At 38.7% G+C, this 18,315-nt stretch overlaps 1 protein-coding gene across 5 annotated transcripts in view; it reads left to right on the plus strand.

The window, feature by feature from the left end:
* efr3a (EFR3 homolog A) overlaps positions 1-16,685 on the plus strand; it is a 62,251-nt gene extending 45,566 nt beyond the window's left edge. For 2 of the 5 annotated variants that reach the window (XM_079818859.1, XM_079818857.1), the window contains 15 exons: positions 238-405; positions 499-613; positions 3,109-3,160; positions 4,682-4,854; positions 6,153-6,228; positions 6,313-6,474; positions 6,558-6,689; positions 6,773-6,840; positions 7,466-7,593; positions 8,099-8,149; positions 11,240-11,319; positions 11,418-11,466; positions 11,550-11,653; positions 13,943-13,992; positions 14,093-16,681. In XM_079818859.1, coding sequence (XP_079674985.1) covers positions 238-405; positions 499-613; positions 3,109-3,160; positions 4,682-4,854; positions 6,153-6,228; positions 6,313-6,474; positions 6,558-6,689; positions 6,773-6,840; positions 7,466-7,593; positions 8,099-8,149; positions 11,240-11,319; positions 11,418-11,466; positions 11,550-11,653; positions 13,943-13,992; positions 14,093-14,198 — 1,514 coding nt within the window. In that variant the 3' untranslated portion in view covers positions 14,199-16,681. Of the gene's footprint in view, positions 1-237; positions 406-498; positions 614-3,108; positions 3,161-4,681; positions 4,855-6,152; positions 6,229-6,312; positions 6,475-6,557; positions 6,690-6,772; positions 6,841-7,465; positions 7,594-8,098; positions 8,150-11,233; positions 11,320-11,417; positions 11,467-11,549; positions 11,654-13,942; positions 13,993-14,092 lie in introns of all 5 variants that reach the window. The other 3 variants (XM_079818858.1, XM_079818861.1, XM_079818860.1) reach the window with 3 other exon arrangements.
* The last annotated feature ends 1,630 nt before the right edge of the window (positions 16,686-18,315 follow it).

Here is an 18,315-nt window from a genome sequence, read left to right on the forward strand (position 1 = left end):
ATGTGGTATTGATTGTGTATTTGATGATTGGCTGAAGGTTATAAGGGTTTGCTGTGTTGAGTAACTGCAGCGCCCCCTAGCAGTGCTCTTTAGTTCCTGTGTCTAGTCACAAGCTGGGATGTTTTTGTTTTTGTTTTTTTGTATCATATTGTGCTTATGTAGACCCAGACAGAATCTGTGACATTTTGAGTGTGAGAATTCTGCATAATTACTTTTGTGCTGTGTGTGTATTCTCAGGTCCCACGGTCTTAGAGGTCTTTAACACCTTGCTGAAGCATCTGCGTATGAGTGTGGATTTTGAGCTGGGCGACGGTTCCCGCAGGAACTCCGCGAGCAGCCTTTCCTCCACCCGCACCAAAGAGAGCGAGGAGCGGATCGTCCAGAACGCCATCATCCAAACAATCGGTGAGCAGGCTTCATGTGCTCACTAAGATCTGACCTTTTGTGATGTCCAAACACTGAAACGGTTCAATAAAATGGATTCATGTGTGTGTCTAGGCTTCTTTGGAGGAAATCTTCCGGATTATCAGAGAGCAGAAGTGATGATGTTCATTATGGGGAAAGTGCCTGTTTATGGCACGCCGTGCCACACACTGGACACCGTCAAGATCGGGTAGGACAGTGTGACTCTACATTTGTCATTATCGGCACAGCAGTTGTAGTGTTTGGAGAAATCCATGATAATTGTGCTGATTGCTAAACTGACACATGCACATTTGCAACATGCTAATGATTTGCAATCAGGGATGTCAAAAGTTTGTCTTCAGTGAGTGTAAACAGGCAGGATAAAGCACTGCTGTTACAGATCTGAAAAACTTCAAGCACTGTTTGTTCCATTTGTGTCCTTGATTAGTTGTTTTTATTTGTATTATTCCTTTTTTTGTTATTTATTGTACAGCTTTACTGTTTACTTGTCTTGAATAACTTAATGTCGAAGACTTTAAATATACAAAGTTGCTGCACTTTTCATATGATAGGAAAATATCTAAAAATAATGCTATAATCAACACTTACTCGTAACTCGTTCATCTCGACAGCTGTAATGGTACATTACATGTGTTACAAAGTTGGTAGAATAAGTAGGAAGACGGACTCAGTGTGACTGGGACTCGTGTTTATTCAGAACTCTCAGATACAAACACCATAAACTCGCGCTGACAGCTCTCTCACAACTCAGTAGTTACTTTATAACTTTGTTAGCAATCGCTCCGTCTCTGGTCCGTGATGTCCGGTTCGAGAACGAATCGTTCTTTTGAACTGGTTCTTTTTAGTGAACCAGTTGAACCAGTTCACCAAATTGGACTGAATCGTTCTAAACGGTTCGCGTCTCGAGTCAGCGCTGATCCATCATTTACTAAAGTTACTAACTTTCTGACATGAGTGACAGTCCCTCCGACTAGAAATAAACTAACCTGAAGTATATGCTAGTAACTACAACAGTTCACTGAACTGAGATGTGCTGAGAGAACTGATGAGAAGTGAACTCAGGTCAATCCGTCTCTCTGGCAGTCTCGTGCCCTTTGCTCGTACACCTCGTTAAACCACGCCCCCTCCGCTACAAGATCTGATACTCATTTCAAATGCAAAGATGTCAGCCAATCACAACAGTGGGCGTTTTTACTGAAGTCTCACAGCAGACACGCCTCTTGAGACAGGGCATTCAGCCAGAGGGCAAACATCTGTATAGAACAAATGCCTTTTATTTCTAAATTATGACATTTTATGATGTAAAAATCATACTAACAATATAAGTACACCTCAGAATACATTATAAAATAAAATAAAAAATCCATGCCATGGGACCTTTAAGTTTATGTAAACAGTTGAGAAAGAAAACACATGTGATCCGTGCATTCGTTCTTAAAGGGACAGAAGCTCCATATCATTGCTTCAGTCTGTGTAATTAATGTTAATCAAATAACAAAAGACAAAGATAAAATCACTCACTGTTCTTGAATGAATAACTGTTGTAGCTTTAATAATGATTAATCTATATGTATGCAGTTAAGACTGAGCAGTGTTATTTTACATTTGATTACTTTTTTCAGTGTCTGTTGTAGGCTATTACTTATCTGAATAGCACTGTTAGTACATCTTCCCGAAAAACTTAGAGCACTGTTTATTTAATTTGTATTTTTGTTCTTATTGTATTCCTGATTGTTTACCTGTCTTCTGTCATCTAGCTACATTAATTAACCTAGTATTAGTTTATCACCCACCAATAATCGTGTTAAATAACCATGATTTCAATATTGACCAAAATAACTGAGATTTATGATTTTGCCATAATCAAGCAGCCCTACTCTTTATTTGTTTTTGTTTTTTTTTAAGTATTTATTGTGCTGGCATTACTGAAGTATGTAGGTTTGCCTGCACTATAATTCAAATCTTTAGGATTTTTTTGAAAGAAATTTATTCAGAAAGGATGCATTAAATTGATAAAATGTGACAGTGAAGACTTAAATTTATTTTTAAAATAATGTTGTTCTTTTGAACTTTCTTCAAAATCCTTAAAATATCTATCAAATATTAAGCAGCACAACATTGACAGTAATAAGAAATGTTACTTGAGCACCAAATCAGCTTATTAGAATGATTTCTGAAGGATCATGTGACACTGAGGACTGGAGCAAATTTCAGCTGTACGCTTTACATTTTTTAAATATATTAAAAATATCTTACCATATTTTTGATTGAATAGATGCAGCCTTGGTGAGCATAAGACCGTTCTTTCAAAAACATCTTACCGACCCCAAAATTTTGAGCGGTAGTAAATGAAATAGGCAAGTGTGCAAGTTTTTCGACATACTACATCACCAAATTTCCTCTTGATACCATGTCAGAGAATTATTTCAAACCAGCACTCTTGTATGCGGGTAATATTTTTATGAATGCTAATTTCAATATTCCACCGGACATCCGGGCCCCATTGATATACCTTTTTCCAGTGTACTGTGATTTGAGACAGACTAATCCCAGTCTTGCATATTGTAAAGGGTGTATAGTATGCAAAAATGGATCCTGCTATTGTTTATGTAAAAATAGAAAAAAACAAAGTCATGTCTGTTCATATTGAAGATTTTGAATTCTCTCCTCTTCCTTTCTCAGGCATCAGGGCACTAAGAGAATCCAGATGATGCTGTTAAGTTCTCTCATTATGGTAAACCTCTCTCTCTCTCTGTGTGTGTGTGTGTGTGTGTGTGTGTGTGTGTGTGTGTGTGTGTGTGTGTGTGTGTGTGTGTGTGTGTGTGTGTGTGTGTGTGTGTGTGTGTGTGTGTGTGTGTGTGTGTGTGTGTGTGTGTGTGTGTGTGTGTGTGTGTGTGTGTGTGTGTGTGTGTGTGTGTGTGTGTGTGTGTGTGTGTGTGTGTGTGTGTGTGTGTGTGTGTGTGTGTGTGTGTGTGTGTGTGTGTGTGTGTGTGGGTATGACATAGGTATTACAAAAAGAGGGTGAAATATGAGGACATTACCCATGTCCTCACTTTTCAAAATGCTTATAAATCATACAGAACAAGATTTTTTTCACAGAAAGTAAACTGTGCAGTCTCCTGTGAGGGGTAGGTTTAGGGGCAGGGGCAGTGTAAGGGGATAGAAAATACGGTTTGTCCGGTATAAAAACCATTACGCCTATGGAATGTCCCCACATTTCACAAAAACCCCCCTGTGTGTGTGTGTGTGTGTGTGTGTGTGTGTGTGTGTGTGTGTGTGTGTGTGTGTGTTCCTAGTAAACCCTACGTTATGGGGTCAAACTGTCCCCACAAGGATAGTGGATAATACCAAAATCTGTGACCTTGTGGGAAAATGTTTTGGTCCCCAAGAGTAAAACAGCTTGTTAATCATATTAAATTGTTTTGAAAATGTAAAAATGCAGGTTTTCTGTGAGGGCTGTGTTTAAGTTTAGGGGATAGAATACAGTTTGTACAGTATAAAAATCATTATGTCTATGGAAAGTCCCCATAAAACATGGAAACCCAACATGTGTGTAAGGTAGTAATGATGAAGGGAAACTAAGTATGGTTGCTTTACCATTGCTCTGCACATTTTTGCTGGTGAAATCCAGTCATTTTAACAGGAATCCATCCTATTATGAATTTTCCATGAGGATGAAAGATTTCCCCATGGAAATTTCACAAACAGTTCAGTTGAACACACATATTTGCCACGTTGACTAACATAAAGCTGATTGGTTTTGCCCCCAAAATTTCACTTTGCTCATGTGACTACACCGTCAGGCTTGTACCCATGCATCACATCAGAATGAAGATATTAGACTTACATTCTGTTTCTGAGTTTGTTAGTAAAAACCTTCCACACTCTCCTGAAGGGAATTTCTGAAGGTTCCTAGACAGCAGACTGCACGGATCATAACACCAGATTACAGCTGCCTGTGGTGCTTTGTGTCCTTTTCCTGCTTTTTTTGTAATGTCCAATTTTGTCTTTAGTCTGGTTTATGGATGATATTAGACAGGGCAACTTTTCAAGCACCGTTGCCCGGCAACAGGCAGGAAATGGGCCGCAGGTTGAGACGAACGATTGATATTTTGGATGTCAACAGCGTTTGCTCTCAATCTCCCACTGCTGGCCATTTCAAGAAGTCTGACAATGTGTTACTAGTTACTACTAGTGTGTATAGGTATTATAATGGAGGTGCTGGTCATATCTGATGGATTCTTTGTTTGTGTAGGTGACGTCTGGGTTTAAGTGTAAAACGATTTGTGCTGGCCTGCCTGCAGCCTTTCTGGAGCCGTTGTGCTCCATCTCTCTGATGGAAGACAGCGAACTCCGGCAACTTGTCTTGGAGATTCTGCACAACATTATCGATCGCCATGACAACAGAGCCAAACTCCGAGGGATCCGGTATGGATGCTCAACTAACACCCTTAAGTGAATGTGTTGAGCTGTCAAAAGTTAATGTGCTAACACCTATGGTTTTAAATTAATAATTAAATTAAATAATTTAACGCCGTAACAATTTAAAGGTACAGTAAGCGATTTTCTGAACAGAAACACTGTTGATATTTGAAATCAACCCCCGAAAAACACACCCCTCCTTTCATTGCTCCGCCCCCAAAATGAGTGAACATGCAATACAAGAGTGGATGTCTCTTTCATAGCTGAAGTGAAGCAAAATAATGCTTTGTGAAAATGAAAGAGAAGATGACGAACAAACGACAAGGAAGAACAAAAGATGATCATAAAGTACACAAGAGTATATACAAGCTAGAGTTGGTTGTTAGTCGAGATCAGCACAGCAGCTCCAGACAAACAATGACACTCAAAGCTGTCCTTTTACTTTTTCTAGCAATATATATATATATCTCAACCCAATAGAGCATCTTTGGGATGTGGTGGAACGGGAGCTTCGTGCCCTGGATGTGCATCCCACAAATCTCCATCAACTGCAAGATGCTCTCCTATCAATATGGGCCAACATTTCTAAAGAATGCTTTCAGCACCTTGTTGAATCAATGCCACGTAGAATTAAGGCAGTTCTGAAGGCGAAAGGGGGTCAAACACAGTAATAGTATGGTGTTCCTAATAATCCTTTAGGTGAGTGTATATATATAGCATTATATATTATATATATACTGTACTATATGTTCAGCCATCATGAGTGGACACGCCCCCTGCTGCTGATTGGCTACGTTTTTCAGAAATCCCTTGCTGCACCTTTAATGCTGTCAATGCATTTATTCAATTTGACATATAACATTTTCATTATTTTTTGTGTGATCTGTAAAGTATGATGTCCACATACTGATATAAATGCTCCAATAAAGTCAAACATCAAAAAGGGCACAAAAGCAACATAAATGTATTGTGAATCTAGTCTATATCGTGAATATGTGGGTGAACTACTTCGGGAAACTGAAAAAATATGATTACAATGTTTTACTTAAGTGCCAGTTAGTTGTTTTATACTATTATAAGATGATGATAAGAATTCTTTTTCAGTTTCATTTTAGTTTAAGGTTTAGTAATTTTGCTGTGTAAATGTGCTTTTCATCTAATATTTCTTTATTTTATTTCAGCTTTATTTTAATTAACGAAAACTATTTTTATTATTTTTAGTTTAAGTTAACAATAACAACACTCTTGCCAGAATGTCTAAAGGAGAGTGATAGACTCTAGTGTGTGTTTGTGTGTTCACACAGGATTATTCCTAATGTAGCTGCTCTGAAGTTCAAAAGAGAAAAAATCTCCAAACAGGATGTGGTTTTCATGAAAAAGGTACAAGATAAAAATGCGCACAGATATCACAACCACACACATGTTGAACCTCTGCCCTTAAACTGTTGCTTTTTCTCCCTCCAGCATGGGCAGCAGTTATATAGACACATCTATCTGGGCTGTAAGGAGGAAGATAACGTGCAGAAGAACTTTGAGCTGCTCTTCACAGCTCTGGCTCTGGTCACTATTGAACTGGCCAATGAAGAGGTGGTGATTGACCTCATACGCCTGTCCATCGCCCTACAGGTATAGCAGATGCTTCAATCTGAAGCAATTTAACAGAGATTTCATATTTGTTATGCTAATCCCTGTGTTTTGACTGGATGAAGGACATGGCCCTGGTCAATGAGGAGAATATGCCCATGTTTATTCGCTGTGGCATCATGGCGTTGGTCGCCGCATACCTCAACTTCCTCAGTCAGATGATTGCAAATCCCCCTTTTTGCCAACATGTCAGCAAGGTAAATGTGCACACACTTACGACACACACACACACACACACAGCCTACATACAAAGTCCTGTAACTAATTTTCTTCCTGTCAGGTGATCGAGATGAGAACTCTGGATGCTCCGTACCTTCTGCCTGAGCATGTTTTTAGAGAGAAGTGTGTGTGAGTATTTCTATGTAAATGTGTTTTTCCTAAGAACTATGGAAGCTCATTTCCGACTTTAATTGTGACTTTTTTTTCTCAATATAGAATATATAAAGTCAGAATTGTGAGAGAAAACGTAATTGTGAGGCAAAAAAGTCAGAATTGCGAGATATAAACTTTTTCTTGCAATTCAGACTTTTTTCTTGGAATTGCGTTTATAACAGAATTGCAAGATGTAAACTTAAAATTGCGAGAAAAAAAGAGATAAAACGTTTTTTTTTTTTTACTCCATCGCGGAAACAAGCTTCCATTGCAATCAGCCTATATGATAGGTTTTTTAAATGTATCAGTTGATTTTGGATAATTAATTATGAATCTATTTTTACATATAAATTACCTTTGCCGTCATCTAACACTCTTAAGTTAATCTTTAAAAATAGTAATAATTAAAAAACACTGTTAAATGTCTTTAGCTGATCTGAAAATAAATATCCATATTTCATTTTGTACATTATAATGTTGTGATTCCTATATTCACTTTTAGTCTTTAAGTTATTGATTGTAGTTGTTATTATAAATAATACTGGCGTAACTCCAGGCATCTTTCCTTCTATGTGTCTGTATGTTTGTGTGTGTGGATCAGGTTCCCAGAATCTTTGGAGCGGGACGACACTCTTCTGTATTTTCAGACGGCTGATATGGCAGAAGCTCTGACTCTGCCTGGATATAACGTAGAGAGACTGGCTATACCGTATATACCCCAGGTTACAGGTAAACACATACTATTCTGTACTGTACAAAAGAGAAGTTATCTGATTTCATTTAATATCCAATATGAAATATTAAGTCAGGTCACCTTTATTTACATAGCGCTTTATACAATACAGATTGTTTCAAAGCCGATTTACAGTGATAAACAGGAATTTAATGATCAATTCCGCTGTAAAGTAGCTCTCAGTTAGACAATTGTGTATTTATTCAGTTTTAAGTCAGTTTAGTGTTGGTTCAGTTCAGTATCTGTGTAAAGTTCATCAGTTATTATATTAGCAATTATTATTAAGAACAAAACTTAAATGCTAATTAACCCTTTATTTATTTGTTTTCATAATATTTTATCAAGGATTTCAACCACTAGCTGTCATTCTTACATACTGCACCTTTAAAATAATAGTTTCACTGCTAACACTAACTCCGGAATATCTTTCCTTATTACATGTGAATTCACTCGCTTCTTCCAACTGTGCCTTTTCTCTGTCTGTGTGTGTTTGCACTAAAGTCCTCTACACGGTAGGAAAGATTCTGCACAGATGCAAACAGGCATCCAGAGGTACTATCATTGAGTTAGTGAGGTCACCTGTCAATGTGTGGATAGAAAGTTGAGTGAATAGTAAGAATATGTAGTTAGTTTCTCCCCAGCTCAACCGTAAGTTTACCACAGCTGCAGATGTAGACCTCCTGCCCTCCGTAGCATCCGTAACAGATTTCCAGTAGCTCTTGAATCTGGTGGTATTTACCAATAGCTCCAACAATGGGATGAAGTATAAGTGCGATGTGTTATGTGATAAAGTAGTCTTGTTTTAACTGATTTGGTGTTTTGTACGCTGCTGTCTTCTGGACTGTGTTACTGGTAGGTTAAAGAGAGACACACATCAGTTCGAGCTCACAGTTTAGTAGCTTGGGTCTCAGGGAGAGTGCTGATGAAGCAGAATTTGACATTTTATTGACCTTTTTGGACTCACTTTCTTCCAATCACAGTAGACCTGCTGCACTCGAGAAACCCTTTGAGTAGAGGGTTTATTTTACCCCATGTCAAAGATTCCTTCTTTTTTTTACATTTTCAGTGCTGATTTGTGTGGAAAAACAGACTAAAAGTCTTAATTATTATTAATTATACTCTGATCAGGCATAACATTATGACGGGTGAAGTGAATAACACTGATTATCTCTTCATCACGGCACCTGTTAGTGGGTGGGATATATTAGGCAGCAAGTGAACATTTTGTCCTCAAAGTTGATGTGTTAGAAGTAGGAAAAATGGGCAAGCGTAAGGATTTGAGTGAGTTTGACAAGGGCCAAATTGTGATGGCTAGATGACTGGGTCAGAGCATCACCAAAACTGCAGCTCTTGTGGGCTGTTCCCGGTCTGCAGTGGTCAGTATCTATCAAAAGTGGTCCAAGGAAGGAACAGTGGTGAACCGGCGACCAAGGCTCATTGATGCACGTGGGGAGTGAAGGCTGGCCCGTGTGGTCCGATCAAACAGACAAGCTACTGTAGCTCAAATTGCTCAAGAAGCTAATGCTGCTTCTGATAGAAAGGTGTCAGAATAAACAGTGCATCGCAGTTTGTTGCGTATGGGGCTGCATAGCCGCAGACCAGTCAGGGTGCCCATGCTGACCCCTGTCCGCCTCCAAAAGTATCAACAGTGGGCATGTGAGCATCAGTAATGGACTACGGACCAATGGAAGAAGGTGGCCTGGTCTGATGAATCAAGTTTTCTTTTACATCACGTGGATGGCCGGGTGCGTGTATGTCACTTATCTGGGGAATACATGGCACCAGGATGCATTATGGGAAGAAGGCAACCCGGCCGAGGCAGTGTGATGCTTTGGGCAAAGTTCTGCTGGGAAACCTTGGGTCCTGCCATCCATGTGGATGTTACTTTGATGTACACCCATGTATACCCTTTTTAATGGAAACGGTATGGCTGTGGCCTCTTTCAGCAGGATAATGCGCCCTGCCACAAAGTAAAAATGGTTCAGGAATGGTTTGTGGTGTTGACTTGGAAGCCCCACCTCGCAACTTACAGGACTTAAAGGATCTGCTGCTAACATCTTGGTGCCAGATACCACAGCACACCTACAGGGATCTAGTAGAGTCGGATCAGGGCTGTTTTGGCAGCAAAAGGGGGACCAACAATATTAGGACATATTGGTCATAATGTTATGCCTGATCGGTGTGTTCATCCTTAATAAAATGCCATTATATAATGAGGATTAAAAAAGAAACATGCAAGGAATCTTTTGATGGAATATGAGTGTATATAGTTTTCTGTAATGAGGTTTATGGAGTAAGTTTATTTCTGCTGTGACATTAACACTCTAGCCCTGAAACTCTCACTTTTACTCATGAATTATTCTTTTGAAACTTGTGTTGCTGTGATTTCCTCCTTTATTTGAGTGATTTGCATTTTCTTCTTTTCAATAATGCTTTTGTGCTGCTTTGCCTGAACTAGGGGTGGCACGGTTCACAAAACCCACGGTTCGGTTCGTATCACGGTTTTAGGGTCACGGTTTTCGGTTCTGTACGGTTCTTGTTGTTGTTGTTTTTTAATCGTTAACACTCCAGAAATTTACTTCAGCATATGGTATATATGGCTTAATCATCCACAATTTAGGATACAGTTTTAAAAATTGTTATATCAAGTTGTTTCCTAACTGGCTGTCTACCTAGTCTGACACATTGGCGTAACATTTTTCATGTTAATCATTTTAATTTTGATCAGAACCATACACTGTGGCTTTAATTCAGCTGACCTGATGAACACATTTCACCATGAAGTGTCCCATGTGTTTCACAATCACCATATGACATCCAGCGCTGTGAAAAAATAACATAAAATACACGAAAACACAACACTGCCAGAAGTTTCTGCCCAAACTTAAAAGGCATGTTTAAATTATTAGAACTAGAAGCATATCTTAAATGTTACATTTATCATGTGAACTTATATACAACATATGCATGTGTGTATGAGACATCAAAGCACGAGACAGACAGGGGTCGGAGGAGAACACCGGAAAATGTGACAGAATGGACTATATTTGCCTGTATTTGCAATCCACGAGCCGAGGTTCAGCTGCGCGACTCGCGAGAGTGTGTGTATGCGCAACGGGCACGCGCGGCGCGGCTCCTGCTCTCCTCCTGCACTGCTAGTGCATCCTCCAACTCTGGGCAGCCTTCCTTATCTCTCCCACTTTCATTTCTACATGTGACGTGACCTGCAGCACTCCACTTTTACTTTACTGTATGTCCACACACACCTCTTATTTCGCGCGAAAAGCACACCCACTGTCTGAGGTAACATAGGGGCACGAGGATACATTGCGCATGCGCGAACCGTGCGACGCACACACTCCGAACCGAGACAAGCGAACCGAACGGTTCGGTTTTTTTCCATGTACCGTGCCACCCCTAGCCTGAACATTACATTCATTAAACATGAGCAGGCAGTGAGAAAAAAGTGAGGGGAACTCACCTCCCCTTATGAATAAGAGGCTAAATAAACCCATATATCATAGATGTGGATACTGGGTTTAGTTTAGCACAAATCCAGGCCGAATCCGTGCATGATCAGAAAAGTTTGAGAGCTCAAAGCTTCGACCATTTATATCGCTGATTTCTGACCCACAGATGAAGACCGGCTGCCGCGTAGGAAGAGTTTTGTCGACACTATTTCTCTCCAAGTTGACATCATTTCCAACAGCTTACCTGATCAGGTATACTGGGCAAAAACAAAAAATGAACACAATTGAAACTTTCTTTCATTGTTTTTAGGAATTAGACTAAATAACAGATGTTTGTGTTTATCATGTAGTCTCAGCTTGCAGAGGAGATCACGTTTGAGACCCTAAAGAAGGCCATCGGTACATGTGAATCAGTATCTTCTCAGTGTTGGTGTGTGTATTTATAAGTGTGTTAGTGTCTGATGTCGCTCCATCTCTCTCAGATACCACTGGTCTGGAGGAACAGGAAAGGGAGAGGAGACGGCAGGTGATGGAAAAGTTCCAGAAAGCTCCATTTGAAGAGATTGCCGCCCACTGCGAGTCCAAGGTACAGCTTGTGTGTGATCTGCCAAACTGTCTTTCAGCCTGTTTACAAGAAAACTAGGGATGCACCAATATGGACATTTTGGCTAATATGATAACTGATAATTATTTATTGTTTGAGAACAATAACAATATTTTGGCAGACAGATCTTGACCAGAATCTTGATGCACCTCTTGATGGAAATTTTGTTGTGATGTTATTTCCACCAAGTGGTGCACACGTTTTTGTTCAAGATCTTGTATTGACAATGCAAGAGTCAAGCACTGTGTAAAGTCTCCTCCAGCACATCCCAAAGACTTTCAGTGAATTTAAGGTCTGTGTGAAAATGAATCTTCTTGCTCTCTCCCAACCATTCTTTCACAATATGAAAGATTTCACAAAAATCTTTACGTTGTGTTGTCATCTTGGAATATGACCATAATGTGTCTTCCTACATCCGTCCCTCATTTCATTTTGACCCAAAACTTTTTTTTTTAATTTTTTTTTTAATTGAGTGTTCATCAGAGTGGTTCAAGACCTTAGTACTTTTGTGGCACTTGAACCACAAATACACAAACAAATTTGACTGGATTCGAGGAGGTTATGTTTTTTTAAAAAGTAACAAATCAGTCCCTCACGGGTCAATTTGACCCCCTTAGGAAAGAATGGAATGCTTCAGTATTAGGGGTGTAACGATTCACTCGTTTTCTCGATGCATCGATTACAAATCCTGACGGTGCATTTTTGAATCGTGAATCGGTGATTTCGGTCAATAATTGATTTAAAATGCTACCAATCGAATTAATCGCGATTCGATATCGATTCAGTGCTTTAAAATAAACATTAGATTATACTACATGCGTGAATTAATGGAGACGTTGCGTCGTCTTCCGCACCCTCACAGCTCTCCTTCACAGACACGCACTGCACTCTTTACCGCCTTCACTGGATTGTGCTCACGCTCCGTCCGCAGCTCTCATTGACACATTTTTCTTTCATTGCGTGGAAATGTATAAAGGTAACGTATGTTCCGTATTAAGTGAACTAAGAGTGTTTTTCCTTCTATCCTGTGAAGAAAAGTTAGTTTAGGATTAGTTGGAAAAGGGTATGATATTCTAGTCTCTCCATGGAAGCATTGCATGTTTAATGTACCTGGAACGCTTTAATAAAGTTGTGTAGCCATTAACACTATCTTACACAAAAGTTAGCCTTAACTACCAATACTTTCAAAGCCTTTTTAAATTTTGGCTTATGTAAATTTCTACAAATACAATTTTTTTATTTTTATTTTAGGCTATTAAAATAAAGTGTGTAATAATAATAATAATAATAATAATACAATAATAAAGTAATAACATGAACTAACATTAACAATTTAAAATAATTAGAGCGTAATATCATTGCACCGCTGCACCCATGGTACGACAGCAAAGTTCCTTGATCATTACACAGGAATGAGAGTATAGTTCCTAGCCATATCCGTCTAGAAAATGTTCCTTTTCCGTCGGTCTTAGTACACAATGTAACTATACACATCACAACATGTAAACAGGAAAATGTTGGCGTTATTTTGTCACTTATTGAGCAGTAGGCTAGCTGGAGCCGTTTACCTCCAGTCTTTGTGCTAAGCTAGGCTAGCGGTGGATGCGTCAGACAGAGTTATGGCACGCACCGAGATGAGAATGGTATGTATGTAACTCTGGGGGATACGGTGAATAAGCTAAAGTCCCAAAATGTCGGCGTGTTCCTTTAAGTTGAAAGAATGTGTTTAAATTATATTATTTATTGATAAAATCTAGTAATTTTGATGTAAATGAAATACATAAAAACATACAAAATCTCCAAAAAGTTGCATTAAAAAATGAAAAAAAATATTATAAGAATGAAATGAAGCTTTCTGGACCCCCAAAAAAGTATAATTTTAGGGCTTCGGGTCATTTTGACCCACAAGTGACTGATTTGTTACAGAGTGCAAGAAATGAAAGAAATTAAATACTACACACTCCATCAATTATGGTTAGTAGAAGAACTGTTGCCAAACATATAGCATGCTAGACACATAATAATCACTGCAATAATGATCCAATCATTGACACTTAAGCATTTGCCTATTTAAATCCAAACCGGACGGTGTGTGTATATAAGTCTTAATGCATAAATGAACAAGCTCTGGACTGAATAAGGCATTTCAAGCATACAGTACAAGTGAAATCAACATGCAAAAAATATGGGGCTTTGCTCCGATTGTTTCTATAAGTTTGTGTTGTGGTAATTAGGAACCGCAGTATTTGAACTTCCTCTTTGTGTTTTCAGGCCAACATGCTGCACGATCGCTTGGCTCAGATATTTGAACTCACCATTCGGTAAGCTGACTTGGTGGAAAATTTAAGTGTTATAATGTTTTATCAAATATTTTTCAGTGTGATATTTGATTGGTCGTTCTGTCTGTTCATCTCTAATCAGCCCTCCCCCGAGCCCCTCGGGCACCGTTACCGTGACGTCAGGCCACACCCAGTACCAGTCTGTGCCAGTCTATGAAATGAAGTTCCCTGACCTCTGCGTGTACTGAACCACGACATTTCACCTTGTCTATATCACGCAGACTCAACTTTGACCTTTATAACACTTTAAAAGGCCACACGCTTGGTCCTGTGACCTTTAACTCACCTGAGCCACTCATCTTCATTAGACACCTTTCACTATAAACATTTACACGCATTCACGTCCAGCAGAGAGAAGGGGTGCGAACTGGACAGGCACTTCACGGCTCCATTCTGCACCAATCAGCACGCAGAGCTTTACAACCAGCTGTCCACTCATACACCAGCTCTGTAGAATCCTTGATTCTTGCACTAAAAGGCAGCTCCAAGAATCAAACTAACCGAGTCTTTTGAACACTTGATTCTTCAGCTTCTTTAGTATTGATTCATAGGAGTCATTTCGAAAATGACTCACTCGTGCTGCGCTAGCATTAAGTTTTATTTTCATTCATTCTTTAGCGCATTAATCCATCATCAGCAGAGAGATTTGAACATATAATTGATTTCCGCTCACTCAAATCTCTCCTATATAAATGATTATAGTGTACAGTATCGCACAGGTATAGTAGCTTATTTTTGACAAATATATATACTTTTAGATGAAGGATTGCTGATAGTTGCAGAGTGTCATTTGTGTACTGTTTGCATGGCTTAGTCAACATTTCACTGCAAACGTCCGTGAGTTTAGGCCTTTATTAATTTACAATTAGCCTTTAACTTCAATGTTGTGGATGTTAATAGGGCTTTTGTTCACCTAGAGTTCTTAGTGATCACTATGGTCTCCATTTTGCCTTCACTGTATAGAAAAACCAAAACATTTGCTTTTCATCACCAAAGAGCTCCGCCCACACCCTTCCTTAATGGCCACACACGGCCGCCATTCAAATAGTGAGCCAATCAGTAACCGGATTCTCTTTGAGGGCGGGAATACCGCAGTGTTCTTGAACTCAAGCGTAAGAAAGCGTCTAAAAAAAAAACTGGGAGTTGAAAAATGATGGATATTAGGGATCTGCATTCGTCAACCAGATGTTTATCGAGCCACAAGGGCGTTTTAAATGCTTTTTTTGCTTTTCAGGTAACTTGAAAAGATGAGAAAAAAATGCTGAATTCTGACAATTTATCCGTGACTGTTAGATGCTGAAATACTTTGCTGGAAATGTTTTACATCATCTGAGCTTCCTGTGGTGAGAGCTGTGATCAATTTCAGTTACGTTTAGCTGGTAGAAACCGTTTGGGTGATTTCTGAGGTGCTTTTCATTGGTTCAAGAGATTTGTTGTCATACAACTGGCTTGTCTTGGTTTTGGGAAAGTATTTATGTGGACGGAACGGCAAGTGAGCAGACAGGAGTGTATTCTGCAGGTGTGGGGCATTTCTATGCTGATTATAGATGATTTAATGACGATGCGATGCTGTTGCCACTTTTTGGGTTTCAATGGTCTGTCTGTTTATGGCTAGAGACTTGCACTTCATTGTGGGATTAGTATGCACAGAAAGTAAAGAATGTCTTGAAGTATTTAAAGGTCAAACTTCCGAGATGGCTACTTCTAAATTGGATCGTTTTCTTGATTTCAAAGAGTTGACGACAGCAAAATGGCAGCTTTTCTGCCTTGATCCTGATCTGTCTAGTCAATTAAAGGAAGTATGATGTGTTAAAGGAAGGATTTCAGTGACAAAGCGTTGGTGGACAGGAAATAGTCAGTAGTTGACCTTTTGGCCGTTGTGTATTTCTCTGAGTAACTTGCTGCATTTCAATAGAGGTTGCTTTGCGACAATACGTGTAAAACCTATTTAATGCTGTGATTTAAATCAGGCACATTATTTCTGTAGAAATATGAAATCGTAAAGAATTTCTAGATTAATGCAATGTATTTTCGGTGTAATATGAAATAGGAATTTGATGTTTCTCCGACACATCATCTGTAATGCACCTTTAGAGATGTGCGTGTGTGTCAAAGGGACACAGTGAGTCTTTTTTTTTTTTTGTATCCTGTTTTTTTTTTTTACATCAGAAAAGGGAAATCAGTCTTACTGTAACTGCTTTTATCATTTTTAGTGTAATTCACAATATATGTTTTATTTTCATCCTTGGTGGAACTTAACGGTACTTTAATGTGTATATCACATGGTTTGTTTGAAATGACTCTTTAGTTGATTTATCTGTAACTCAACAATGTTTGAATTGTTTTCCCTTTTTCCGTCTGTATGGGAGAGAAGTAAAGAATAAGATGAGTTAGATATGGGGTTGATGGTGATGTGTCGATATGGGACTGTAAGGGTTTCGCAGACTTCTGTCTGAGGATAGGTAAGTCTGCATGCATCATGCTAGATTTCAAATGTGTAATGGTACAAACCACTGCAGTGTTGCTACAGTAAATGATTATAGAAGTTACCTTGAACTCTCTTCGGTGTTATTTAGCCATATCCAGGTTCGCTGTCTGACAGTGTCTGCCACATTAATGTGCAATGAGATTTCATGTACGAGATCTTCGTCTTAATAAAGATTTTATATTTAAATACTTACTGTTTCTGTTGTCTTTCTGTAACTTAGTTGGGTGAAAAATGAAAATTCTGTCATTAATTCCTCACCCTCATGTCATCCCAAACCCATAAGACCTCGTTCATCTTCTGAACACAAATGAAGATATTTTTGATGAAATCCGAGAGCTCTCTGACCCCTCCATATGCTATTTAATTAACACTTTCAATGTCCAGAAAGGTAGTGAAAACAAATTTAACATGATCCAATGTTAAAATAGTCTATGTGACTCCAGTGGTTCAACCTTAATATTATGAAGCAACGAGAATACTCTTTGTGCGCAAAAAACAAACAAAAATAACAGTTTTATTCAACAATTTCTTCACGTCTGTGTGAGTCTCCTATGTAGTTGACATAGTGCAGCACTTGACACAGTGCAGCACTTCCGATTTTACGTCAGAATGGCGGCTCACCATTGGCCGACGCTGTTCACGCGAGCACCACGTGAACAGCGTGGTGCATCAAAACATCGCATCAAAAATATCTTAATTTGTTTTTCGAAGATGAACAAAGGTCTTACAGGTTGGGGACAACATGAGGGTGAGTAATTAATCACAGAATTTTAATTTTTGGGTGAACTAACGCTTTAAGCAAAAAATTTTACTGGGTAATACAGTAATTCTGTTAGGCCACAATTATACTTTTTTTTTTAAATCAGTATAAATTTAATTCAGTTTAAATTCAAATTCAGATAAAAAAAACTACCATTTTTAAAGGGATAGTTCACCCAAAAATGAAAATTAGCTCATGATTTACTCACCCTCAAGTCATCCGAGGTGTATATGACATTCTTCTTTCAGACGAATAAGAGTCTGAGTTATATTAAAAATGTTCTGGCTAATCCAAGCATTAGAATAGCAGTAAAAGTTGCTCTGTTTTTGAAGTCCATAAAAAATGCATCTGTCCGTCAAATAACATGCTCCACGTGTCTCTGGGGTGTTAATAAAGGCCTTCTGAAGTGAATCGATGCGTTTGTGTAAGAAAAATATCCATATTTAAAAATGTATTACATTTTTTTCTATGGCTCTGCATCAGCCGTCCCTGTGCCATCACTTCCGGCAAATAAGGTCAAAATACCGGCGCGATCATAGATATATACATAGATCGAGTGAGGCAACTACATATATATATCTTTGATCGCGCCAGTATTTTGACCTTATTCGCCGAAAGTTGTGGTGCAGGGAATACTAGATGACATTCGTCTAATAAGAGGTAAAAAAAAACATAAACACTGTTCGGTTCTCGCAGAAACCGATCGTTTCGTGTCTTAAGACATCAATGTGTCGCCACGAGCCGCATGGTTTAAAAAGGATTCGTATGTCTATATGTTTTTACTCTCATTGCTCTCATACTCTAAAATATCCCCATTGACATGCATTATACGACTGACAGACGGCAACGGTTGGAGTTAAAAATCTTCATTTGTGTTCTACTGAAGAAACAAAGACACCTACATCTTGGATGCCCTGGGGGTAAGTAGATAAACATAAAAATTTCGTTTTTGGGCGAACTATCCCTTTAACAAACGGACTTTTAACTTAAAAAATATATAATTTATTTCAAATTACAGTACTGATAATTATATGTTTTGCATTGCATTACAGTAGAC

Source organism: Gobio gobio (assembly GCF_949357685.1).
Source record: "Gobio gobio genome assembly, chromosome: 6".
In the NCBI taxonomy this organism is placed as follows: Eukaryota; Metazoa; Chordata; class Actinopteri; order Cypriniformes; family Gobionidae; genus Gobio; species Gobio gobio.